General features: G+C 41.3%; 1 protein-coding gene across 1 annotated transcript in view; it reads left to right on the top strand.

Annotated features, from left to right (window-relative positions):
* NAV2 (neuron navigator 2) overlaps positions 1-27,689 on the top strand; it is a 203,079-nt gene that overhangs the window by 152,967 nt on the left and 22,423 nt on the right. Inside the window, exons 13-21 of the mRNA XM_059475385.1 lie at positions 2,061-2,352; positions 3,280-3,982; positions 7,470-7,937; positions 12,970-13,130; positions 15,488-15,676; positions 22,399-22,451; positions 23,826-23,849; positions 23,959-24,033; positions 27,377-27,460. Coding sequence (XP_059331368.1) covers positions 2,061-2,352; positions 3,280-3,982; positions 7,470-7,937; positions 12,970-13,130; positions 15,488-15,676; positions 22,399-22,451; positions 23,826-23,849; positions 23,959-24,033; positions 27,377-27,460 — 2,049 coding nt within the window. The remainder of the gene's footprint in view (positions 1-2,060; positions 2,353-3,279; positions 3,983-7,469; positions 7,938-12,969; positions 13,131-15,487; positions 15,677-22,398; positions 22,452-23,825; positions 23,850-23,958; positions 24,034-27,376; positions 27,461-27,689) is intronic.

The raw sequence follows: 27,689 nt of genomic DNA, 5'->3' as shown, positions 1-27,689 counted from the left end.
GAGAGGATTTCTTGCAGTGCTGTTCTCTCTGTGCAGACTGACTGTACTAACCTTACAGGTTAGGGCAGGGGAAATAGGTATAGGAATATTTTCTAGTCAACCAAAACTAGAATAAGGCCTTTGCTAGCAGGTAGGTGTATTTCTTGTTCTTGAACACTAGCAGTGCGTACACACAGTTCCAGACAAGGAGCTTGGAACAAGATACTGGAGTGACCACGCGAGGAATGGTGTCTTTGAGATGGCTTTGTTGGTTGATACTTTGGTACTTTTTGCCTGTGCTCTCTTCCAAGATTTGTGAATGTAGGAGCTGTTTGCATGAAATAGTGATTTTGGAGAGGCACAGGACATAGGAGCAGTCACACTGTGAATTTATTACACACCTGCTGATGGTCAGAAATAGAAAGGTGACCCACCTGCCCCAAACCTGGCAGGCACAGGAAGAGAAGGGAGTTAGAAGGCAGAGATCCATTCAAGCCTACACGGGGTTGCTCTCTTTGAATGGAGAGGTAGGGAAACAAGCACAAGGAAAGTACAAGTATATGATATTACCTAAATCCATAATTCAAAATGCAGGTTAGTCTCATGACTCAATATGTAGATAAATTACCCAAGCCCTGTTTCCTGACTGAAGAGAGACCGTTGTGATATGTGGTGTCAGCTTTCACACACTGATTGCTTAACTAGTTTTTCAGGCTTTTAAAAAAAAAAGTAGTTACAGTAAAAAGCAGAGGAAATTCAACCACAGTTCCTCTGAATTCTTTAATATTAATGGTGTGATCTGATAGGTAAAGTCATAAACTTAAAACATTCTTTAGGAGCTTAAAAGCTGAAAAGCGTGGTAAATAATCTTACAGCTTCTCTGTGTTGTGTTTTTCTGTTTATCCAAAAGGAATAAAGACTGTGAGCTTTATAATGCTTTGGGATATTTAAAATAATTTCCTTTTAAATAAATTATTCCTTTTGCCTGCCGCACAGTTCTGAGCACATTCACCTTCTGCTGAGGCTGCAGGGCAGAAAGGTGGCACCAAACCTCACCAAAAGCCATCAGCCTGTGCTTGGAACTGGAGGCAGGTGCTGAACTGTCAGTCCCTTTCATGGTGCTGTGGTGCTTGGAGAACACTTCAGCTGTGAATTTCTTATCCTGATCAGAGTCAAATGTGTGGATATTTGTCATTTGTGCCTGATCACAACATGGTTGGTTGTGGTGTTACCGCATTCAGCAGATTTAATCAACAGCATTTGACAGGAGTAGAATTCTAGAAGAGTAATCGTTAGCAGTGGGAAATATTAATGCATATATGTATAAAGTATACACATATATATAGGGTAGTGTATTTAATGTAAGCATTTCTGAGATTTTGGCAAAGGTTTACTAATGGGAAATTTTTCGATTTAATATTGAGCTTAGCAAAACTCTCCATAAGAGACTGGTAACAATCAATCTGTGCAAAGAGTAGGGGAAAAAACAGTCTGCAAGAGAAACTAAAGTAATTTATGCATTGAAGTCAGTCTCAAGTATTGTTAGAAAGTTTTTCTTCAGTCCTTGGGTGTCCTTCTACTATGTTAGGTTAGAATTAAGAGCATTCCACATATTCAGATCTGTTCCAAAAGCTGCCTCCTCATGCTCTGGAGATCAGATTGCCAGACAAGAGATAAGAAAGCAGCAGGAACAAAGGAAGGCTGGCTGCACAGGTTTGAAATGCTTTTTTGGCATTGCAGTAAAAGGGTTTGTCAGAAATTTGAGATGGAGGATTATAAATGTCATGGAGCTGAATCTGTCCTTTATACATCAAGTAGGGTTTTTTCCCCCTTTATTCATTCCAAGGAGTGTGGCTGTTGTGTTTTTTTTTTTATTTTTCTTACAAAGCATATTTAAAAACCATGTCATTGCTGGGGTTAATTTTTTGCTGTGATATTTCTTCATCAAAAGCATGTCATGTTTGTTGGTACTCAGAGATGACTGCTGAGCTGATTAATCAGGGTGATGGTTCCTCCTTAGGAAGCTTCTTAAAAGAAAGACTTGCTCTCAAAGTTGCCTTGCAATTCCTTATCTGCCCTAGACCGACGCAGAGAAGCATTCCCAGGTGGAGCGGAATTCCTTGTGGTCGGGCGATGAAGTCAAGAAATCCGACGGGGGATCTGACAGCGGCATAAAGATGGAGCCGGGCTCCAAGTGGAGGCGGAACCCCTCTGATGTGTCGGACGAGTCTGATAAAAGCACTTCTGGTCGCAAGAACACTGTTATTGCCCAGACGGGCTCCTGGCGGCGGGGCATGTCCGCTCAGGTTGGCATCACCACACCAAGGCCCAAACCTGCAACCACCTCAGGCACCTTAAAGACACCTGGAACAGGTGAGAGAAGGCGTAAGGTGTAAACAAGCCAAAAATGTGTTCGGTGTGAAAAGAGTTTAAATACTTTGCGGAGGCAGAACCTGAACTTCAGGTAATCCTGGCTGTATTTTTAGGCATTGCTTTAACCTAAGCAGCATCTTGTATGTCCACGTTTCTATTTCTGGCTGAAAATGTGTATTTCGAATTATTACACCCTGCCAGTTGTTTTCATGAAAAACTCTGGTCTTAAGCCAAACTATTTATTTGGCACAGTATTGCTGTGTGAAGAACAAATAATATAATTTTAGTTTTGAAAATCACTGCTAACCAAGAGCATACAACATATATGGTTGAGGAGATTTTTTTCCCCCCCCCCCTTACTAAACAAGCATGTTTGTTTATACTAAACCTGATTTCTGGATTTTCTTTTAAGTGTATTAATGATTTTAGCACTTGCAGGTGTATGAATGAAAATTGGTTGAATTTGCATAATCAAGCAATATAATTTAATATCTATCTTTTTATTAGGTCTTGTACACAATTGTATATGAAAAAGTTAAAGTTACATACTGTTTTGAACAATACAAATGCTTTAACAATGCGTTTTAGGGAAATTATGCTATCAACCTAACACTACTAGTGCGTAATGATAGAAACGATCGATCTGTGGTAGCTTCAGAGAGAAACTTTTTTTTCTTATCTGTCACTATTATGTGAGGCTGTTCTGCTTTGCATATTCTCAAAGGCAAAGGTACCACACACTTTCTTTGGCAAGTGTGCATGTGTAACTCACTAGGGTGGCATGTAAGCTCAGTGCAGACTAGATCATAACTTTGAACCGCACTGCAGTGGCTAACGCGCTTTTGCTTTTCATGCTGCTTTGAGTTTCATCATTTGCTTGATGTTTTCAAGTCATTAAATATTAGAATTCTTTTTCTATTTTTGTAGGGAAAACTGATGACGCCAAGGTATCAGAAAAGGGTAGACTATCTCCTAAAGCTGGACATGTTAAACGTTCCCCATCAGATGCAGGACGCAGCAGTGGTGATGAATCCAAAAAGCTTCCCACAAGTAACTCTAGGACAGCTGCTGCTAATGCTAATGCATTTGGATTTAAGAAACAGAGCGGGTCAGCCGTAGGCATGACCATAATCACTGCCAGTGGGGCAACTCTCACCAGTAGATCGGCTACCTTGGGAAAGATCCCCAAGTCATCTGGACTCATGGGTAGGACCACTGGTCGGAAGACTAGTGTTGATGGCTCCCAGAACCAGGATGATGGCTACTTAGCACTTAGTGCACGAACTAATCTCCAGTACCGTAGCTTGCCCCGGCCCAGTAAATCCAGTAGCAGAAGTGGAGCTGGGAATAGATCTAGCACAAGTAGCATAGACTCCAACATAAGCAGCAAATCAGCTGGGTTGCCTGTCCCTAAAATCAGAGAGCCTGCCAAGGTAATCCTTGGAAGCTCTCTGCCAGGATTAGTCAATCAGACTGATAAAGAGAAAGGGATTTCGTCTGACAACGAAAGCGTGGCTTCATGTAATTCTGTTAAAGTGAACCCTGCATCACAGCCTGCTGCTAGCGGAGCTCAGAGTACCCACCAGCAAGGAGTCAAGTACCCCGATGTGGCCTCTCCCACCCTGCGCAGGTAGGCACAAATTCCTCCGTTCTGCAGTGGTGTTGGTGGGAGCTCAATGAGCAGCACTGCCAGCCCGGCCTGGCTGGCCTCGGTGCAGCACTTTCTATTCAGTGGCTTACTTCAAGGTCTTGGTATTTACATTTAATTTCACACAAACAGCTTGGCCAGCGTTGTGGATACGTAGGGCGTCACGCGACAGCAGCAGAAATCCAACGTTCAGGGAAAAAGCCAAACCTGTCTGGCAGAAGCTTTGGCAGTTACAATTTGAGTCACCTTGTTGCAGAAATCATACCTGGAGGCTTTCATCTGTGCAGATGTCACAGATATAAGAATTTTCTTACCTGAAGGTTATTGAGGAGTTCTTGCACCGATGTATATGTAACAAACCTGGAAATACTCCAGTCATGGATCAAATAAACCAACAACTGGAGGGTATTCTCAGATTTTCATTATGACAGCGGCATTGACCTGCCAGGCTTAGATTCACCCAAAGCAAACTATTATAGCTTGTGTGGATTAGCCCAGTATGTTGCAAGACTCAACATTTTAGCCTGTGAAGATGAACCCTAAATAAAATTGCTGTCTAAGCTGGGTTAAATTTTCTTACTTAATACTATTTTTTGGACAAAAATCCTGTCTTCTATTTCTCCAAGAGCACCCCACACACTAACATTAACAAATAGTTAGTGAGGAGCTGATTGTTGATGCAGTGTATATCAGAGCCTTGATATTGGTGAAAAGTTCTGTTAATATTATTTTTCAACTGAATTTGAGTAGCTTGTGTGTTTCAAGTTGCAGTGTTTTGCATTTCATTTTGTCGTGATGCCCATATTACCCATACAGTTATGCTCCATCATCCTGCTTCCAGTGATGTGAGAAAGCCCCATTCCATCTGAAGCACCAGTGCAAGCATAATGGCTGTGATGGCAGCTTAGGCTGATGCTGTGAACTGTTTTTAGATGGGTGGTTTTATTTGAAGAATCTGTGTGAGGATAATTGAAGATACTTTATTTTGTACCTGGTTAACAATAGATAAGCCGTGTACTTTGGAACATGTGATTTTCATCAGTGGCTAGTTCAAAACTCCAGTAGGCCTTTCACTTCTATAGGATACACAATGAGAAATGCAGATTTTCAGTGTTTTCAGTGATTTCAGTGTGCCTCAGGCACACTGGTGGGAATGTGATTGGGAACTTTTTATTACTGAGAAGCTGCATTGCTAGCTGTGTAATTGAAATGCTACATTAGAAATACACGAAACTTCAAAGAGCAGACACTGAGGCTCAATTTAACTATTCCCTCATTTGATTTACAATTTCACACTTGAATTTTCACCAGCCTGTCAAAGTTGTCATGTGTTGAAATACATCAGAGTTGAATTGGGCCTCGTCTGCTTATTACTGATTTCTAGGATGACAGTAAAGAAGATTTTGAGCTTAATTTTTGCAGACATTGTTTTTTGCATATTTCCTCTTGGCCCTGTATTTTTTTTGGTGCTACACAGTGAATTAGTACCCCATACCTTTGTAATGGTACAGACTTACTTATAAGTTCGCAAATATATGTAACTTCCATGTTGTCATAAACAGGGGGTAGCTTAAAAGCAGCCTATAAACAGTGTGTGGGTGTTTGGGGTTTTTTAAGCTCTGGGATGCTTTCTTTAGGAATGGCTTCCCCAGTGCAGCTGAAGAGGATGTATGCTCTGGCACAGGAATACCTTGGGGAATGCACTGAGCTGGTGTAGCTGCTGAGTGCCATGGAATCATGGACTGGTTTGGGTCAGAAGGGACCCTGAAAATCATTTTATTCTGATTCCCCTGCCTTGGGCAGAGAGTCCTTCCACTGTCCCAGCTGGTTCAAAGCCCCACCCAGCCTGGCTTTGAGCACTTCCAGGGATCCAGGGGCAGCCACAGCTTCCCTGGGCAGCCTGTGCCAGGGCCTGCCACCCTCACAGGGAAGGATTTCTTCCTTATGTCTGATCTGAACCTGCCCTCTCAGTTGGAAGTGTTGTCCAGGTGCCCTGTGGCGAGTACGTACCTGCCCAGCCCAGGTGTGTTTCATGCACTGGAGCTGCAGGAAGCACCTGTGCAGCCTGGGCACTGCAGCTGGGCCATGCACAGCATCATTCCACCCCTGCTGACCGAAGCTGGGCCCTAGCAAGGCTTCCTCCTGCTGCTGCCTAAAACTCCCATAAGGCAGCCTCTTGACTACTTAAACCCAAAAATAAGTATTTGGAGAGGAAGGGAAGCACATCAGCTTCTCCTCCCGAGCTCTGGGGATGAGAAGCAACATCAGCTTGATGGTTTCACAGCTCCTATGTGTGCACTCTTCCCTCTCCCTGATATAGCTGGGCAGCAGGAGCTCTTTATTTTAAAATGTGGGCTTGCTCCAGCTGCTGCAGGTGCCCAGCTCTAACACAGCCTGTGTTCCTGGGAAGTGATGGACAAAGTGACTTATTGTCCAGGTGTCCAACAACCTGGGCATGCTCCAAAGCAGAGAAAGTTCTGCCTGGTGCGTGCCCACCTCTAAGTCTTCAGGAACACTTGTATGTAGGTGCTGTAGTCCTCTATTCTGAAAGGTTTAATCCACAGTGAATGATAAAAAAGCAAATCTATACAGGTGTGTGTGAGGAAAACTAAGGTTCCAAATGTAGTTACAGGAGCTAAGAGGCAGAAACAAAAGCAGTGTTTTGGGGTGGGTGTTTGAAGCTGGAGTGGAAGATACACTTCTCTCCTAATTCTGAAGATCAGTTTTGGAATGATTGATAATTTAGTCTGAAGCGTGTTTACTACTGAGGCAGTTGGGCACTTCTGAGAGGTTTCCCATTGACTGTTTTTGAGGGCACTGGGGTCTTTCCTTCCTTGGCATGAGCTGCATCACAGGCAGCAGTGATGCTGTGGTCAGCCTCCTCCATCCCCTCCCTCCTCCACTTCTGGAACTCACCTAGCTTTTTACTAGCCCATTCCAGGTGCCAAAAAGCAGGTAACATCACATTCTCCACTAAAAAATACTGTTCCCAGCCAGCTTGGCTCATGGAATGAAACAAGCCTACATTTGGTATGAGTACAATGTTGCATCCCAGCAAAAGCTGCTTCTGTGAGGAGCATTTGGTGATTTGTGCAGAATTTACCTGGTCAGCAAGCTTCCAATCTCTAGTATTCCATACATCAGATTGTTTCTCTGGTGCCCTTTTTCCTTAAGGAGCAGAAGAGGATGTGGTTGTATGTCAGTTCTGTGAAGCTGTATTTTAGCTTTGTGGAAGTATTGGTTGATTCAAAGGTGACACACCTGAGATAGGTTTGGTGCTGTTGTAATTGCCTCTGGGCTTCATTGAAAGGGACAGTGAACACAAGGAGATTATCAGTGTAGAGTTGCATATGTGCAATCTAGGATCATGTACTCAATACTGGTTTTCTGAAGCTAAGATGAAATAGAAGATATCCTTGTGCTTACTGTTCCATTTTATGTATTTTTCATGCTGTCTTCTTTTTTACAGACTTTTTGGTGGCAAGCCTGGTAAACAAGTTCCCATCACAACAGCTGAAAATATGAAAAACTCAGTAGTCATCTCCAACCCTCATGCTACCATGAGCCAGCAGGGTAACCTTGACTCCCCATCTGGCAGTGGTGTGCTGAGCAGTGGGGGCAGCAGTCCCCTCTATGGTAAAAACACAGATCTCAACCAGTCTCCACTGGCTTCCAGCCCCAGCTCTGCCCACTCGGCTCCTTCCAACAGCTTGACATGGGGTACCAACGCCAGCAGCTCCTCTGCAGTTAGCAAGGATGGCCTTGGGTACCAGTCTGTCAGCAGCCTTCACACCAGCTGCGAGTCCATAGACATCTCCCTGAGCAGCGGAGGTGGGCTGAGCCACAACTCCTCCAGTGGCTTGATTCCAGCCTCCAAGGATGATTCTCTGACTCCCTTCGTCAGAACCAACAGCGTTAAGACCACGCTGTCTGAAAGGTTGGTGGGTTTTTCTCTTCTTTCCATGTGTTTATGTCTTGAGTGGGAATGAAGTCCTGGCAGCAGTAGCCAGTGCTGCAGATACAGATCAGGTAATGCCTCTTAGCAGACAGTGCAGGTAGCTCCAGGACTAGAACATACAGATAAGTTATTCCCAGAAAGGAGCCCAGTTCAGAGCAGGAGGATGGGTTCAGAACAGGTTTTTATTTTGCTGTCGCAGCCAATGTGACAATGTGACTTTTTTTTGCTACCAGATCCTTTCAAAGATCTACTTTTAATTGAGCTGGTAGTGGTATTTTTAAAAACCTTCCAGTTTTGATTTGAAAAGTCAACTGTTTCCTGTTAAACCTTTTGATTGTAGAATTTGATGACTTTCAAACTGGGGGTGATGCTCAAAAGACAAGTCCCCATCTCCATAGTCACTTGATCCCTTCTCATCCTCTCCCTGCTGTCTTGTGCTATCTCCAGTTGTTCACTGCAATATTTCAGTACAAGCATTCGTGTGAATGCTTAGTGAATCCTATTGGAAGCTGGATCCACGTGAAGAACAATCAGCTGGATTGTATTTCAGACTGATCAGTTCCCCAGCTCTGTGCACAGTGAGGTTCACTGGTACCTGTGTGGGCACAGGGTGGAGGAGGAGGCTGAGCAGGAAGGAGGGAACAGGGCTTTTCCAGTATCAGAGCTGGATCAGTGCCACACTGAGCTGGCACTGGGGTGAGCTCTGCAGGTCTCCGAGGGACCTCTTGTAGAAAGTAGAGCCCTTCCAAGCCCTGGAAATCAGCTGTGTCCTGGTGTGTAGTGATGAGTTCAGGTAGCAAGATTTTTGTAGCTGCGTCTCAATGGAGAAAATTGCACCTGAATGTAATGTTCTGACAGTTTGGGGTTCTGTTTGTGTTTTATTATAATTCCTTTTTGTTGCTTCATCTTTTCATTCTAATACTCCTTCTTCTCTTGTTTTCTGTCTTGTTGGACTGCTCTTTCTAGCCCTCTTTCCTCCCCTGCTGCTAGCCCCAAATTCTGCCGAAATACTTTGCCCAGGAGACAGGACAGGTAATGCTGTCTCAGGACAGGAGTATGCTCAAGGCTGCAGGTTTTGTTGCCCATCTCAGTGAAGCAAATTGTTTTGTGCCAGACTGTGCTCAGTTCAGTGCTCTGTTGTGTTCATCATCCAGGTGTGAACTGACACAAAGACATGCCAGTGAGAGTCCCTGCAAACACCCATCTCCCCACCCAGATCAATCTGGAGAGTGGCATACAGCACAGTTGGCATGTTTCTGGTGTTGCTCTCATTTCTGGGATGCCCTTTGGTTTGGGGGGCTATTTTTAACCCACCCTTCATATCTTTGCCAAAGGCAATTTGGAAGTCAAGCCCTTTTTTTTTTTCCCTACAAATCTAAACTCTCACTAGCATTTCAGCATTCCTCTGGCATGCAGCTTTTCCCACTGCCTTTCTGGCCTGTCCCTTTTGTTGTGAAGTCCCTGTGTCATTCAGTGTTGTCAGTCTCTTACTGCAGCTTGGCTCATGAGTGTTTTCCAAGTACTTTGGTACTTCACAGTCATCCTTGTACAAATGAATGTTAAAGTTAGGAAAAGATGACACAAATCTAAACATTCAAGCTCACTTTTTCTCACTGATGTAATTTTTATCCCAGTCCCGTACTGTAACTTAGCTATAAGGGTTGTCATTTAATTAATTTACTTAACCACAGGGGTATTTTCTTTAAAAACAAATTAACAGGCTCTGCTTGTCAGTTGTAAAAACATAAACTGAAATAGTTGAGTTTTGGGCAACTGATTGGTCCATTTTACTTTGCTAATGGAACTTAGACTAAGATTTGGAAATTTTAACAGTCTGGGCTCAATACCTCTTTACAGCAATTAGGCGCATTCCCTAAAGGGTGTCTGCTGAAAGAAATGATGGGAAGGTGGTTTGGACTAGAATATTCCCATGAGGTTTTACCAATAGTCTGCTGAAAAGTGTATTTTTAAGCACCCATTTGATGTTTGGAGAGCCATTTTTGTTCATTGTGGGTAGGAGAAACAGTGAAGTGAGGTTGTGAAGAGATGTGGTTCCTTGGCATGGTAGCAGCTGCATGTTTGTGCAAACTCCACCTGGTGAGGAGGTCTGTGCATGTTCCTGCAGGGAGGCCCCAGCACCTTTTCCTCTGAAAAGGTGATGCAGATGTTTGTGCGTCCTTCGTCCTGATCTGACTCCTTCCCTTTTGTTCTTCTCTGAAGTTCTTTTCTTTTAACTTTTCTGCAGCGACCCACACCTTGATAGGAACACTTTGCCTAAGAAGGGACTCAGGTATTGGTGTTTCCACGTGGTTTAACATCTTCTGTGGTGGCTTTGGAGTTTGCTTTGTGTTTCTGTTGTGGCTGCTGGTGATGGTCTCAGTTTGCAAGAGGTGGCAACAATACTCTTCCTTTTTTCTTCCTTTCTTCTTCCTTTCCTTTCTTCCTTTCTGCTTCCTTTTGTCTTCCTTTTTTCTTCCTTTTTTCTTCCTTCTTCCTTTCTTCTTCTTTTCTTCTTCCTTTCTTCTTCCTTTTCTTCTTCCTTTTCTTCTTCCTTTTCTTCTTCCTTTTCTTCTTCCTTTTCTTCTTCCTTTTCTTCTTCCTTTTCTTCTTCCTTTTCTTCTTCCTTTTCTTCTTCCTTTTCTTCTTCCTTTTCTTCTTCCTTTTCTTCTTCCTTTTCTTCTTCCTTTTCTTCTTCCTTTTCTTCTTCCTTTTCTTCTTCCTTTTCTTCTTCCTTTTCTTCTTCCTTTTCTTTTTCCTTTTCTTCTTCCTTTTCTTCTTCCTTTTCTTCTTCCTTTTCTTCTTCCTTTTCTTCTTCCTTTTCTTCTTCCTTTTCTTCTTCCTTTTCTTCTTCCTTTTCTTCTTCCCTTTTTCTTCCTTTTTTTTCCTTTTTCTCTTCCTTTTTTTCTTCTTTCTTTCCCACTTTCTTTCAATCCTCAAAGAAGGCCATTGACAGCTGAGCTTTTTTCATCCAGTGTCCTCACTGCTTGAGCAAGAACTGTGGCTTTTGCTGGCTTAATTGCTGAAAAGCATCTCGAACCATCCCTGGGCTTGATTAAAAAACATTAATATTTCTGTGCCTATTACATGGAGTGACCTGAAATAGTTGTTTAACCTTGGGAACCTTGGTGTTGTGATAAATAGGAAAGATTTACAAGATCACGCCAAACCTTTCAGGATGAAATTGGACATTAATTTTTTTTTTAATTGCATCATGATACCTTAATCTGTGTTTTATAATCTATATTCTATTTAATCTATACCTTATTCTCTACTCTCATAAAAAATAAGCAAAAAATCATCAAATAAACTTTCAGCTGTTATCTTCTCACATATTTTGCACATCTGTGAGGTAGTGATTTTTATAACATTTTTTTTCCCCATTGATACAAGCAATTCTAGCCAGAATTACTATTAGCTATGTTAATTAAATGCTTTGCATGTTAGAGAATTTACAGTAGGTATCTCTGACAATTTAGGAAATTCAGTTTCTGAATTGCTTAATGCAGTGTTTGGGATCACTGCCTTGAAACTGCAGCTGTGATTTTTTCTGTGCTGTGCATCTTGTTCTTCAGAGCAGCCTTGTCCCATGAAGCTGAGTGCTAAAGGCCTTTCTTAAAATGGCAATTTGTTTTAATGTTTCTATGGTCCTCTATGTCTCTAATAAATACTCTTTTCTAAGACCAACACATTTGAGTGCTGAAGAGGTAGGTATTAATGCTGACATTAAAAATAAATCTGTAGTGTGTTAAGGTAACATGACTGTTTAAAGCCCCTTTCTAAATAAACTCATTTATATGCAAAGTTTAAGAGATGCGGATTGTCAAGGATTGCTGCTGAAGTATTGAGGCATAAGCGGAAGAATGAGTGTATTTTTTTAAAGCAGATTGGCTTTTAAAATTATTGCAGTGTTCCCATTGATTTAAAATAGTCTTAATAAGTGCTATCTTACTGTAGGGCATTTACTTAAAGGGAATCAAATTAATTAAATAGATAATATTAGCAAATAATAGGCTCTAAGTTTTTAGAAGGAGAGCTAGTAACTCATAAATACTTGTCCAAAGGCGATGCGTAGCCCAAGACAGACACTGAATTCCATCAGCAGAGAGTGTGACAGACACTGAATTCCATCAGCAGAGAGCGTTTCCATGAGGCTCTGGTTGTTGGTACCTGTGCCCTATCACGTAGCCCACAGAACACCTGTCCTGACACACCTATTTTTCACACATAGACACAAGAAATGAAACCTAAGCTAAAGCCAGGGTTTTTTTTTTTGCCACTGATGCTGGCATAGAATGTGTTTCTGCTATTTTCATTGCCTTCAGAAAAGGCTAAACACAGCCTCCTTTATGATGTTTCAGTGCTGTTGGTTTTGAACTAAATGGGATGCACCTCCACAGGCCTTATATGGATGTCTCTGCAATATGAAATATTGGGTCAGAGCTTGTTAAAAAAATCCTGATAATGGCTTTGTTGGCTTGAATTTGGTCATAATATCACAAAAAGTCAGCTAAGGTTTTTGATGTACCAGAGTATTTAAATAGTGTTAGAGTTTTGACATAACTTAGGGAAAGGTTTTCCAAGTTACAGTTTTATTTTTAAATCATATGATGTAGCACACACTACCTTTTATCATATTGTGCTACACAGCACAACTTCTACCTGTAACTTTTGGCTCACTCTGGTTTGGTTACACCTGAAGCCATAGGAAAGGAGTTTGTGGTTTGGTCTTTTCCCCCCAAACAGAGGTGAAATGAATTAGGAACATGTTGGAAGAGCTTGGAACAGTTCCTTAATTCAGAATTCTAATTGGTTTAGATTATTTAATCCTTTAATTTCATATGAGGATTCTTCCTTTTTTCTTTCTCTCTCTCTCCCACCCCAAGCCTTGTGACATTTCATGGTTGGTTTTTTGGGTTTTTTTTGTTTTTTTTGTTTTTTTTTTTTTATTTTTAAACAAAGAAGTCAAATTAATATCAAAGTTCATGGTGAAAAAACCTGTTTGTTTTTGCAGGTATACTCCATCCTCCCAGCTCCGTAGTCAAGAGGATGCTAAGGAATGGCTCCGGTCCCATTCAGCAGGAGGACTACAGGATACTGCTGCCAATTCTCCATTTTCATCTGGATCCAGCATAACATCACCCTCTGGAACCAGATTTAACTTCTCGCAGCTTGGTGAATAATTATCTGTTTGAATATTCACAGCAGTGCATTGTGTGTCCTGAGAACAGCATGTTGCACAAGATAATTTCCTTTCAGCAGCTCCCACGTTGCACCTGAGGAGGCACTCTCACTGAAATGAGTGTGACTAATTAGCATTGTTATCTCCTGTGCCCAAAGGTGCCATTCTTGCAGTAACTTGGATTCTCTGGGACTAATCAGGTTCCCTAATATAAATTGTGAGCTTTATAAACTGTTCAGTAGAGCTCTTGTTGGTATCACACATTGGGGTGCTTAGAGGACATATGATGTTGCCTGCAGATGTTGCAACATCTATAATTCTGTAAAATCCAGAATTTTACTTACTGTGTGTGCCAGTCTCATCACTTTGGTATTTTGTCTTTGTCTTTTTCAAGTGGCTCGTTGGAAAATTGCAGAAAGCTCAATCAAGCAATTTATAAAAGTCAGGGGAGTTTCAAGTCAGAAAAAATGCCATTCCTTCACTTAATTTCTTTGATAAACACATTTTAAATTAAGGAAACAATAAATGCTGATTGGCAGGATCCATGAAGCATTGCAGGTTCTAGCTGACTGTATCAGCAGTTGAAATAACCTGATTTAAAGTGCTAGTGGTGCTCATCTCTGTTGGGCTGCTTAAATATGACTTCATTGCTTTGCAGTTTCTTCAGGTTTGTAAATTTCATCTTGAAGTGACATCTGGAAAAAAATTACCTGTTTGGTTATGACTTTCAAAAGCCCCTCCGTAATAATTAATATTATTGTTTAACATAAATCTATTATTGTTTATAGTAACTAATTTATAGACAATAATTATGTGCAAAATAGTTAAGCTTGCACTTGTGAACTTCTTGTGGGAATTTGGAGCAGATTGCACAGTCACTTATTTCTAGTGTAGTTTTGAGTTGCAGTAATGACATTCTAGAGCCTTTCCTTGAGTGTTCTGGAAAGAAGCACATTGAATAAGTGGCTTTAAATAAACTGACACTTAGCAAAATTTCAGCTGAATATACACACAGCATGACTGCATTTCCAACAGCTAGCAAACTGTCAGGAAAGTTCATGAAATTTAAAAAAAATAACCAAAAAGTGTTGTCAGAAGCCCAGAAACTTAACTCTTTATGTACAGTGTTGGAGATTATTTATATTAGCTTCAAAAGCTCTTTGGCCACAAACTGCAATGAACACCAAAAAAAAAAAAAAAAAGAAAGTATGTTTTTCTGTGTTTTTAAGATGAGAGCTTAGAGATAGTGGAATAAGAAAGGTCATTGGATTTAATTTAAGAGCAAATGATGATATGAAATTCAAGCACCTGTGAACTGAATTATCCTGTTTTCTACAATAGTCTGTATCAGTTGATGGTATCAGAAATGTGAGATTGCAGTACTTTTGTACTTTAAACACTGACTGGAAGAATATTGGCTTTTAAGGCAAAATTAGTATTTTACAGTTCTCAGGACATCATAGCTGAAAGTTCTGAACTGTACCGCTGAACTGTACAAGCTCTTTATATTTTTTACTAAAATACATAGAAAAATGTCATTTTCTTAGAACCTGAAGGCTTTGAAGAAGGTAAGTCCTGCTCTATATAGACAAAATACTACAATTTTTGAGAAAGAACAGTTCCAAATTAAATGACGAATGAATGAATTAATTAACTAATGAATGAATTGATTAATTAACTAATTAATGAATTAGTTAATGACAAGATAATTTCCTTTCATTCTTCCATGCCTGGGAGGTGTTAGTGAGGTGACTCAGCTTGTTTGTGGAATTATGGACACATGGACATTATGGACACACAGACAGTGTTTAAAATGACCTTATTTGACTTGAGTTTTCACATGCATTGGCCTAGTTTGCATACCCCTTACTTGAAAACCAATGAAGCCTGGAGAAGACAATATCAAAAATTTGTGTCTTAAAGTGAAGGGCAGGGCGGGAAGAACCTTTGCTGGGGGAGGATGACAGAAGGAGAGCAGGAAAGGCCATGTTGGTGGCACTAAGGGTGTGTGTGGTGTTTATGAGCGTCCCCAGGACGAGGGAAGAGATGAGAATTCGACTCCCATGTTCTCAGAAGGCTGATTTATCCTTTTCCTTTCCCTTTCCCTTTTCTTTTCCTCCTTCTCCTTCTCCTTTCCTCCCCTTTCCTCTTTCCTCTCCTCTCCCTCTGATGAAATCCTTTCTTCTATTCTTTTAGCATAGGTTCAATATATCGTTCTCTTTTAATACAATCCATATCATAAAACAATAAAGCCAGCCTTCTGAAGCACGGAGTGAAGATCCTCGTCCCTTCCCTGTCGGGGCTGCGGGCAGAGCAGCCCGGCAGTGCGTGTTTGTTGCTTGCCTTGCAGCGAGCCCCACGAGCGCGGCGCAGCTGAGCCTGTCCAACCCCAGCATGCTGCGCACGCACAGCCTGTCCAACGCCGACGGCCCCTACGAGCCCTACGGCGACACGCGCCTGCGCAACAGCTCCGTGTCCCTGGACGACAAGAGCCGCACCATGAGCCGCTCCGGCTCCTTCCGCGACGGCTTCGAGGAGGGTCAGTACGGGGGCCGGCCTTGGCTGCTCCTGCCTGTGCGGGGGCGCGGCTCAGGCGCTACAGGCCGTGTTACGTGTTCGCTCTCGGGTGTTTAGTGTGTCTTGTCCGTGGTACAAGTCGGTGTCAGGACCCAGGACATTCCTCTGGGTGATTCGAGACCCTGGCAAAGAGCTCAAAAGCCTTGGCACGGAGTCACAAACACCTGTGCCTTCCTGTGGAGAAAATTGCCAACTTTGTGTGAGGAGTTACAAGCCACAAGGGTTTGAGTAGAATGATAGTGAATTTGTCACAGGGTGAAAAAGTAGAATTATGGGGGTTCAAGAGGCAAGATGGAGCAATCTGGGCATGTCCTGTCTTTCTTCTTCTCCTCCATCTTCTGCTGTGATGGTGACATTTCTGGATTGGTTTAGAGTAGAGACAGACTGTCTGACATAGGTGATAGATATTGGAAAATTATTGTAAATAAAGTACAGGTAGTTCTTAGTATAAAAAGCCAACACCACCCCAAGGGCAGGGACTGTGCCACAACCCAACCTGCTGGACTGATCTCAGCAGGTCAGAGAAGGAATGGAATAGATAAAAGCAAATAAACAGCCTTGAAAAACAAAACAAACTAATCTCAACTTCTTCAGTCGCAAGGCTAAGAAAAAAAAGACTTTGTAATACCTTGGGGTCATCTCAACCACAGAAACCCAAAAGCTGTGAGTTTTGCAGTGTTCTTCTAACAAGCTACCAAATGGCTGTCTTTCTATACAAGGTCTTTTCAGGCTGAACTATCCAATTAAGAAATGACACCTAAATTATTTTCACTTTTAATCCAGTAACTAATCACTTGAAGTCTGCAATGTGGACTTTTCTGTGCAATTACAAAATATCACCCAAACTCAGGAAGAGGAAGGAATAAGAAGGTAAAGAAGAAGGACCAGCCTGTGCCCTAAACTTCCATCTTATTTTACATATATATTACTATATTCTGGAAACCCCAAACTCTACATTTTCTGACTCTGTAATGTTACACACTTCTAATCAAATCCACACCTGTAATCCCAGTGTTATCAACCAATTTTGGAAGCCTTTTCCGTGGCCTCAGGTCAAATACAGTGCTCTCCTGGGAGTCAGAGTCTGTCAGCACAGAAAGTCTAAAATTCTCAGTGTGCAGGACTGCCAGCACAGAGGGTGGCCTTCGCACGCGCACTGGGCACTTCTGTGTTCAAACACAGCTTTCTCAGTGTGGAGCTCTCAATGCTGGCTGAAACCATAGTCCTGTTCGTGGCTGTTCTGGTTGTAGAATCAGTGTGTTGGGAGAGACCCACTGGGATCATCAAATGCAACTCCTGGCCCTGCCCACGGCACCCCACAATCACCCCATGTGCCTGAGAGCATTGTCCAAGCACTCCTCAAGCTCTGCCAGCCTTGCTGCTGTGGCTGCTTCCCTGGGGAGCCTGTTCAGTGCCCAGAGCCCTTTCCTGATACCCCCCTGAACCTCCTCTGACACAGCTTCAGGCCATTCCCCTGGGGTCCTGTCACTGCTCACAGAGACAGATGTGAATGATGACAGACAGAATGATGTTTATGCAGTGATTGTGTTGGTCAGACACAGGAAATAAGTGTTGTACCTAGACCTTGGCTGTTCTAGAAATGGCTTAAACATATCCTGTGCTTCATTTTTTGTGCTCTCAGAACGACTATTTCAAGCTTAGAGTCAGCACATCAGTGTTTCTTCAGCAGGGGTATTCTGAACTTGCACTTCCACATTTCTGCTTATAGTATAGATAAGTGATATCTGTTGGACTGTTTCTATCCCAGTAATTTTTCCAGTATTTAAACTGTACTCAAACAGTCTTTGCTTTTCATTTCTGCTGAATGTCCTGGTTTGATACAACAGATATTCCAAAGGGGATTGAGTAGTTCTTTGAAACATCTAGGCTTGTCTATTTAGTGCTTCATCATCTTTTCAAATATGTAACCACACCTGATAAAAAGAACCCATGTAAGTGTAATAAGAAAAAGCATTTACCTAGAAATGAATATTTAGTTTGGTTGCTCCTGATCAGGCATCCTTGTAGCTGTAGGAGGAGCAGCTGTGAGCACACATTAAAATCCTCAAGCATTGCACTTTGAGAAGTCAAGCATGGAGGGGCTCACAGGAAACATTTTCAGTGTTAACTCTTTGAGTCCTGTATCTCCTTGCTGGCAAGGGTTGGGAGGGGCTTGGTTGTACTTCACAGGCCACACAAGCCTTTGATGGCTCTTTCCTTCTGGAGACCTGCACTTACTCAGCACTGTTAGTACCAGTGCCCCGTGGTTGTTGCTCCCCAGGAACCAGACCTGCATGGGAGCCACACTTCAGTGCTTGCAGAAACCTTGGAGAGCTGCAAAGGGCCTGCCTGGACATTCTGGTTATCCCAGCATGGCTTTTTGCCATTGGAGAAGGTAGAAAATAGGTATTGGGTATGTCTCTGGAAAGATTAATTAATTAATTGGTTATTGAATTTAGTCAGTCTAACGTCAGTACATTTTGTTGTGTTTTAGAGGTCTGTGGCTAAGGATTTTTATTAGGGGTTGAAAATTATTAGAATAATGCCACAGGGCTAAAAGCTGGGTCATTGCAGGAATTAACCCTTGTTTGCTGTCAGAAAGCTGAATGTTCATGAACAGTCAAAGGCTGCCAGATGCTCAGTCAGTCAGTCTAATCTGGGAAGGAATTTGAGTCTCTGTGTCTGTGTTACACTTCAGTAATTTACCAGAAGGGCTACTGCAGCAAAATTTACTTGGGTTTTATTGAAGACATCCTCCAAAAAATTGTAGCCTTGGTCTTTTAACTGTGCTCAAGATTGCAGCAAGTGCATTTTGGCACATTGGAGGTTAAACTCTCTCTTGTAGTTCAGAAATTCTTGTCCAGCACAGAGCCTGATTTGGATAAACATTTAATAAGTATTGCATGTTTGAAGATGAACCATTAAAAAAAAAGAAGAAAAGGAAAATCTGAAAAGACTTAGGTGAAATGTTCTATGAAGGGCTTTTTATTCATTTGAAAAAAGTAATAAAAAGGAAGTCCAAGAAATATCCACCAAGTTATGGACTTGAAAGTGGTTGGAAAATACCACTTTTATACCTGAGGATGCAGTCTGACCCTACAGGGGACATGTTGAAGATCCCTTTCAGATTTTCTTCAATTTTTCACACCTAAAACTATAATAATATTTTACCATATGGATTGAATGTTTAAGTGTAGTCTCTGTATTTTTGTCTTCAGGAGAAAGGTCTTCCATCACCTGCTTACCAACTCCTGCTTATTTCTCAGGGTCTAAGTGGCTAAGTGTTTCTGAATATAGCAGAGGTTTGCCTTCACCTTGAGAGAATAGATTTAAAAGTATTATAGAAATTTAAATCTGTGGTTAATGAACAAATTGATTTTATACAATCATCCAGTGTCAACGAAGCAAATCCAGGTCTTAAATGAAGCTTACCAACCTACTTCTTAATTATTTCCTAGCACACAGTATTACAAGGCATTTGTTTCTCATTAACCTCCAAGCAGGGCCAGGGTTTATTCTTTAAAGCCTTTTCTCCTCTTGTCTCTGGGTATGAAGAGCAGTCATGTTCTCTCACAGCACAGCAGGTAGGTGAGAGGTTGGTCAGCCTTGCAGTAACTCCTGTGGCAGACGGGGCCAGCAGGAGCAGCCTCCAAACTCGCCAGGACTCCCTGGGGAAAAAGCACAGCACAAAAACTGAGTGCTCTCCTGGCTCTCCAGTTTCCCCACTCTTCCCCAGGAGCTGGGCTGCCACTGGCTCCACGCTGAGAGAAAAAAAGTGAAATTCTTTATCGTTGGAATATAAATTGTTATTCCTTTTTTGTGCTACTGACTGCAACACCAGCCTCCAAGAGAAAAAAAAGTGAAATTCTTTATCGTTGGAATATAAATTGTTATTCCTTTTTGTGCTTCTGACTGCAACACCAGTTTTTCTTTCTGCTCTCTGGGCTAGAGCGTTTCTTTTCTAGCATTAAAAATGATAACATGCTTGCCTGTGTGTTTACAGTGCTTTAAAATAATAGCTCCAGAGCAATTTGGGTTTGTGGGCTGCATGCAGATGCATGCTGGCTGCAAGAAACAGGAATTGCATCAGGAGCATAACTGCCTTCAGGCTCCTAATTTAATGGCCTTCAAGTAGCCATCTGCAGATCCTGTAAAAAGAAATTGCACAAGTGTATTAACTCCTCAGTTGTCCTTGAAATGAGAACTCTGAAATTCTGTACACGATCAGGTGATGCAGGTGAGTCACCATTCCTGTGTCTGTGTGCTCCTTAGGGACATGGCTCACTGATGGCCTTGGCACTGCTGGCTTATCTTAGAGGCCTTTTCCAACCCAAATAAATCTATGATTCTCTGTGATGCTGCTCACAAAGCAGGAGTAGGATTCCCAGAGTTATATGCTCTTTCCCTTTTGTCTTATTTTGCATCTTCTCTCCTGTATTAAAGTCCCAATGTGATCATAAAAATTGCAGCTGATGCTAACTCTGTGTTGTGTCTGACCAAGTCCATGATAAAGTTTCTGTTTCCTCTCTGGCCAGTTGGTAGGGCTCTTTTTTTGTTATATCTCTATTAGGAAAAGAGTTCGACAAGGAAGAACATAGGGAAGCAGACCAGAAAATAATATTATATTATATTCCCTCTGTGAGTCCATTTGTGGACTTATGCAGGATTGTCTCACTTTGGACTTTCCATCTTGAAAATCTTAAGGGGAAAATGCAAGTAAAGAAAAGTGAGAAGGAGATCTTAAGCACAGAACATCTGTGATATAAAGTTAAAATAGAAGTCTTCAGTGTGGAAAGTGATGGCTGAAGCAATGTGTATTGAATTTTTGTTTGTTATGAAGAGATTGGTCATCCATTCCTTCTGTTAGCACAGTGGCATGGAGGCACTCCAGGAACTTACTAATTCAGTAGCAGGTCGAACACAACTGCAAAGAATTCCATTTCTGAAAACAAGAGAATTTTTCATTGCAGACGGAATGTGTCAGTGGGTTCAGTCGCAGGTAAGGGAGTTAATGGTACACAGGTCACAGCCATAATAATGGTCTGGCTGCAGTTCCCACCCCTGGAATTTCCATCTCTGCTGATTCCCAGAAGGTGCAAAGATGTACCTGGGGAATAATCTCTGTGTATCTGTCTCCTCTTTTCATTCCTTTCAGTAAACATGGGCTGTGCTTGCAGCCAGGGCTGGAGCACACCGTCAGACAGAGCCTGCCTCTGACTCACACCACTTATTTTGTGTTCTTAGTGCAGGATAGTCCTTAATGTGTGACTAGAAAGATCATTTTAATTGAAAATATGATTACCCAGAGAAAGCAAATGGATGTGAGGGGTTTTTTTCACTTTCTTGTGGGTTTTCTAAATTATCTTAAATTCCTTCAGAAGCCAACTTAGACCTTGTTTACTTCTCTTTCCAGTATTGCCTGAGGATATAATGTCAGTGGGAAAGCAGAACCCATTTATTACAAGTGTAGAATTGCTCTAGGTAATTAAAGCAAAATGGCAGCTTTTCTAAGCTTTTTTTTTTTTTTTTTTTGGAGGACTTAGAAGAAAGAAAAAATTATTTTATGCTATTTCATATTATTTGTGTTCAGTTACCTGAATTTTGAATTAAAGTTTCAGTTCAGTACTATTTGTTTCTAAAAATAAAAATAAGGGAAAAGTAATTTTGCATGTTTCAGTAGCAGAAAGAATAGCTTCAGGTACTTTTTTCAATAGTGTAATAGGGAATGAAATGATGCTGTATTTATATGTAAATCTTGATGTAACAGGCATCAGCATGGTAACAACCTTGAGAATCACAGAATAGTTAGGGTTGGAAGGAACCTCTGAAGATCACCTAGTCATCAGTGTATATGTAGGTCCTTTATTGAATTTAAGTGCAAAAATTGCTTGAAATGTGTCCTTTTCCAGAAAGTTTTGTAGCTGTGTTTTCATTGTTAATTTTTTATGAGAGAACAAACTTTGCCTTGTTAAAAAAATGTCCTTGCTTTAGAGAAACACCAAGAAACCCTGCAGGGAAGGGGAACGTTGGGCTCATTGATGCACTGGTGCAGCTCCCTTAAGTCAGCAGAAGGAAGATACAGCTGCGTTTAGGGGAGAATTCACAGCCCCAAAATTAGACAGTTTTTATATCTTGGGTCCTCCACATCTCCTCCTGGAGCTACACACTGGAGCTGGGTGTTGTGGTTTCCTCAGGACTTTGCCATCTTGGTCTGTTGCTTAAAAATAAAACCAAACAAACCTCAGTCTCACCTAAAAGTGAAGATTAAATACTTAGATTTAATTTTGTAATCCATTCTGTATTTCTTGGGGTTTTTTTAATCTTGAGTAAGCCCTTTTGCAAGAATTTTAATATCAACTATCCAGAGAAATATTTATTTCTGAACAGACCTTCATCAAAACTTTTGTAAACTTTCTTGGCCACACCTAATTTTCCCAAAAAAACAAGTATTATGAGAATTTTGAAACAGCTTTACCAAATCCAAGGTTATGGATTGTGTCAGCTGACAACGCATGCTTCAAACCATACATTATTGGTACAATAATATGATTAAGTTTATGATGGATGATGAAATTTGTGAAAGTATTTCTACCACAGATTGGAAGTTTACAGGGGATGATTTATGATGATTCCACCCTGTGGTTAGTGCACTTGAATTCATTGTGTTTATTTTCTTTCCTTTAGTGCATGGTTCTTCTCTCTCTTTGGTGTCCAGTACATCTTCTATTTATTCCACAGTGAGTATAATGAAATAAGTGTATATTTATTCATCAAAATTATTGAATTGGCTGGTCTTGCTGTGCTAGTTTGGCCATTCAGGGAGCAGGGAAAAAGCAGTTTTCATTTGACTGTGTTCTGAATGCTAGCTAGGAAAGGAATGTTTATGTTCTTGGAGATGCCTGTGGATATTTAGCACATCAAACACAGACTTCAATGGCCTAAAAGCAGCCATTGATTTTTTGAGTCTATATTTTATGCCATGGTAAGTAGGTTTTGCTACAAAGCGCCTTAGTAGATATGAGGAGATTAGGAGATTTGAACTTTGTTACTTATAGCATCCCAAAATTTGCTGAATAAAGTCATCCCATCCTTATATTAATGATTTATTACTAAAGAAGTTCACTTTTCAATGCACAAATATTAATAATTCTAAGAAAAGGTAATTTAGTCACTGTCCCAGTAACATTTTCTCCACAAGTATTTATTCATTTTGGTTATCTGATCCTAAAATAAGGCTTGCTGGAGTTTGAAAATAGCAGGGGAGCACTCAGAGCTTCAGGTTCCTGTGCCTGTTGCAATAGTGTGTTTGGATGGGTGTAACTGTCCTGGTGGCTGGGAGTGGGCATGTTTTCTTAGGAACAGTGGAGTGTGTGACTTCCTGCCCCATACTTGTCCTTGGCTGATAACTGTGGTTAGAAACATAGATTTTCTATGTTTCTAGCTGTGGTCAGAAAACAGGAACTGCTATGGCCATAGCAGCCACAATTCTGTCATGCTGACCACAGTGGATGCTCCGTACATCCACCTGGCACCCTCACAGCTGCCTGTTTGTCCTCACTTTTTCACTGCCACAGTGCCTTGGCAGCACCCAAGTGGGAGGAAGTTTTAATTTTATTTGTTTTTCACATCACTTTAGAATGCAAAAGTGCCACCTCCTTCCCATGGAGAGCTGAGTGTGGGATGAAGGGAATTGCCCAGCATCAGCCATGTTCTGTGGGATGAAGGGAATTGCCCAGCATCAGCCAGGTTCTGTGGGATGAAGGCAATTGCCCAGCATCAGCCAGGTTCTGTGGCAGCCCTGGTTCTTCAGAGCCTCGTGCAGTCCCTTGTGGACCGAGCCAGGACTTCACACATCCATGACACACATCCATGGTCAGCAGGCTGAGGTGGAGCCCGAATTCCTTCCTGCAGAAGGAAGTACCTCCAGCAGCCTTTTTTCTTTTTCCTCGAGAGTAAATAAATTAGGAGATGAAATTAGACTGAATATGGATGAGGGAATCCAAAACAGGGAGTTCATATTAGAATTCTTGAAATACAAAAAGATAATTTGCATAAATTTTGTCCGGCTGGTTATGTTGTAATATCCTCACATGCTTCCTTTTATTTTCCAGCCTGAAGAGAAGTGCCAGTCAGAGGTAGGAGCACACCCTCTTTGACAAGCAGAAATGCCACAGTGCATTGTCTGTCCTGCTGTTTCATTTCTCCTTGCTGTGATGCTCTAAAGTGCTCTCTTGAAACCCTCAGATTCGCAAGCTGCGCAGAGAACTGGATGCATCCCAGGAAAAAGTGTCAGCTCTGACAACTCAGCTGACTGCTAATGTGAGTACATTGACCTGGAATGCATTTAATGCAACAATTACCACCCAGCTTCTTGAAGTGACAAAAAGATTTCGTGTGTACAACATTCAGTTTGTATTACTGATGTGTTTAAAGAAATAACTGCATGCATGTGTGGGACACGTGCAAAAATAGCATCCTTGCCCTACGAAATTATATCAATTATCTTACACTTTTCTTTAAAAAATGAGGTATAATATTAATTTGGCTTTATACCTGTGTAAGCCATCTTAAGGTCCTGAGAAGATCATTGAGGACAGGGTCTTTTTTTTAAAACCAGTGTCTTGCTTTGACATTTGGGTGGGATGAGATACAGATAAAGATTATAACTGGTAGGAATAAAAGCTAATAGAAACTTGGACTGAAAGTTTTGCTTTTTTTGTATTATGCTTTTCTGTTGCATAAAGATGTGGCATGATAAATAATACTGGCATAAGGGGCTCTGGAAACTGATTTAAAGTTAAGCCTGAAGAACTGAGATACCTGACTTTTTGTCAGTGTAGGCAATACTTCTACTTGTTCCTTTCAGGAATTTGAGGGATAAGTAATTTAAGACACTCAGGAAAAAAAAATACTTGCAATCCAGGAGGTGTTGAGGCAATACTGCATGACCCTGAGCAAGTTTATTTGTGTGTTCTGTGCTGCAAGTCACACATAGCAGAATCTGCAACACAGAAGCTTGCAAGGAAAATAAGCAATTCTAGAGTAAATAAGCTGGAGATGAATAGCAGATCAGATCATCCTGACATCCTGGTTTATGGGAATGAGTAAACATCAGAACCTGTGCTGCTTAAAGGGGATTTCCCTGTCCATCAGCTCTGGAGAGATTCAAGGGGAAATCTGTGCTGTCCACTCCAGGCATCACAGTGCTTCATCCAGCTTGGAAATGGGGCCAGAAATTAGGAACACAGTTATTGCAGAGAAGTCACATAAAAGGGCTTTGGCTGAATGAAACCACTTAGTTACTGTCCCAAGAGGAAAAGAAAACAGTTTAAACATCTTTCAAAAGTTAAGTCTTGTATTTGCCTTTCAAATACAAAGGGGTTGGATACAGGAATTGGTTTTCCCCCAGAAGATTCTTTTACTTGTGGGAAAGCAGGACCAGATTTTCTTGCATAGGTTTTTAATGATGTTGTTAAATAACCCAGCTTGTGTCCTTCAAACAAAGAGCTTGTCAGCTGAGCAGCTGCTTTGGCTCTGCCGTGGCTTTATTGCATTCTCCTTGGCACGGTTCAGGGTCACTGGGCTGGTGCTCAGCACAGGCTGCTGGCCCAGCTGCTCTGCATCTGCCCAACAATTCCTCTGTGGTTACTGCCACTCTCTTTGTGGGGAACAGTTTTTAGTGTACACTCCTCCTGTATGCTTTTGTTTAGATTGGGGTCATTTGGGGTTTTGTGGGTTTTTCTTGTGGGCCTTTCTCAGAAAAAAAAAAAAAAACCAAAAAAAAAACAAACAAAACTAACAAAGCATATAATAGATTATTTTGATAATATTCCATTTTTGCTTAGTTCACTTTGCTAGAACTTTACAGTGTTTTATTCATGCGATTTAAACTCCATAGACTTGAGGCTGCCCCTGATCTCCCTGGTCTGTCCATAAATTGGCAGCAGAGATGTTGCTATAACTGTCCCAGTATTAAATTTCAGTCTTTAGCCACCTCTTTCCAGAGAACATCCTTTTTCCATGTAAAAGGCAAGGTCTGTTCCCAAAAAGATTGAGACTAATAAATGCTATTAGTTAAGACACTTGGACATTTCCTTTAGATATGATTCCTTTTAAAAAAGGCACTTAAAACTTTGACAATTCAAATTAATCTCTTCAGTTTACAGGTTTTTTCCTGAGTTTCCTTGCATAGACACTGCAGTTGTTGGTGCTTCTCAAGCTATCAAGGGCATGAATTTGAAAACATTTTGCTCCCACTATAGAAAATGAAGATTTTTTTTTCCTTAGCTTACTGAATTTTTTTCCTTAGCTCACTGAATGATTTGAAGATAGGAATAACTGCAAGATCCAGTTTTGAAAGAGCAACTGGTTTTTAAGGCTCAGGTCAAAGCATTAAGGGTTTGTATCTGTTACTAATCCATGCACTCCTGCTTGCCCATTTATTTTTTGCTTTTGAAAAGTATTGCTGAAGATCCCTGAATATCAGCTTTGTTGTTCCCTGTTCATCCTCCCCAACAGAAGCTGTGCACTCTGTGTTTTTAAAATAAATATTTAGATTTTCCTACGTGTGTAGTGTTAGGTTTTGAATTACTTTTTGCCATTTTCTCACAGCCTCAGCTCTGCTTATTTTCATAGGGGCTGATGGGAATGAGAGCTGCACATCCCCATGTTATTGTACTGCTCATGTTTGTTTTCATTGTGAATGTGAGAACAGTTATTTAGGATAAGTCAACTGTGTGCTGCTGCTGAATGAGTCTGGAATAGCTCTGTGAAAGGTTTTGCTATTCTGTATATTTTAGGTGAGAAAATATCTCTTTCTGCTTGGAAAGATTTCACCATTTTACTTGTCGTTGTGCATGTAGAATTATTTTTAATAGATAAATGAAGCTATTTTTTTAATGGTTAGTGTAGATTATTATGGCTGATGAGACAAATACATATTGAATACACCTGTGATCAGTTATGTATACATATGAATACCTAGAAAACAGTGCCATGTCATGGCTGTAGAAATACAGTTTCTTACATTCTTTTCCATCTTCCCAATCTACTTTTCCTTCCTTTTGCTTCTCAGTCATTTTCAATTCCTAACTGATGTCTTTCATGTAATGGACACTGTGTTCTCCATGCTTCTTGGGAGAAGAATGTAGAATCTTTTTCTGAAAAAGCACTTTTTTTTTTTTTTCTTTCCTTGGGAAAGGAAAAGAGGGTAATTGGCCAAGCAGCAGGAATTTTGGATGACATGCAGCAAGCTGACCTTGGCTGGAAGCAAGGTGTGCTCAGATAGTGGAGAAGTCTTGGAGTTAGATGCAGGTGCATCATCTGGCAAAGCATCTGTTCCCCTGGTGGGATAAACACAGTGAGAACCTCCACCCCTGTGGCTGCCAACATCTTTTTGCCTTAAATATCCACAAAGGAGAATACTGATTTAGCTGGAGGGAAATTTCTGCCTGACTCTTCTCTGTACACAAACTGTTTTATTGCTGGCAAGCATTTCCATAATGTGCGCTCTACTCATTTGCCCTTTTCTAAGCTGTGTTGTTTTCTCTGCACCACTTACACAACAAACAATGCCATGCACTGGGTGGCCTGATTAAATACCTGCAGAAATACTCCTTCTTGGGGGAAGAGAAGTGACTCCTCCTGTGTGGTTTGATTTCAGGCTCACCTGGTGGCAGCGTTTGAGCAGAGCCTGGGGAATATGACCATCCGACTGCAGAGCCTGACCATGACAGCAGAGCAAAAGGCAAGCTCCAGAAGCATTTGGAAGCCCCAATTTCTGTTTCCAGCATTGTTGCCCATGCTCCTTCTGTAGTTGTATGGGGGGAAAAGTCACAAACATAAGTCAATTTGACTTAGCTCCCTCATTTGTGATGACAGAGTAAAATGTGAAAAATAGTTTGTATAAAATACTCATTTTCTGCACTGGGTTTTTGTGGCAACTGATCAGGTTATTCGTATTGGTTGTTGCTTTG

Source organism: Ammospiza nelsoni, chromosome 6 (assembly GCF_027579445.1).
Source record: "Ammospiza nelsoni isolate bAmmNel1 chromosome 6, bAmmNel1.pri, whole genome shotgun sequence".
NCBI lineage: Eukaryota > Metazoa > Chordata > Aves > Passeriformes > Passerellidae > Ammospiza > Ammospiza nelsoni.
This window is presented reverse-complemented; position numbering and strand designations above follow the sequence as displayed.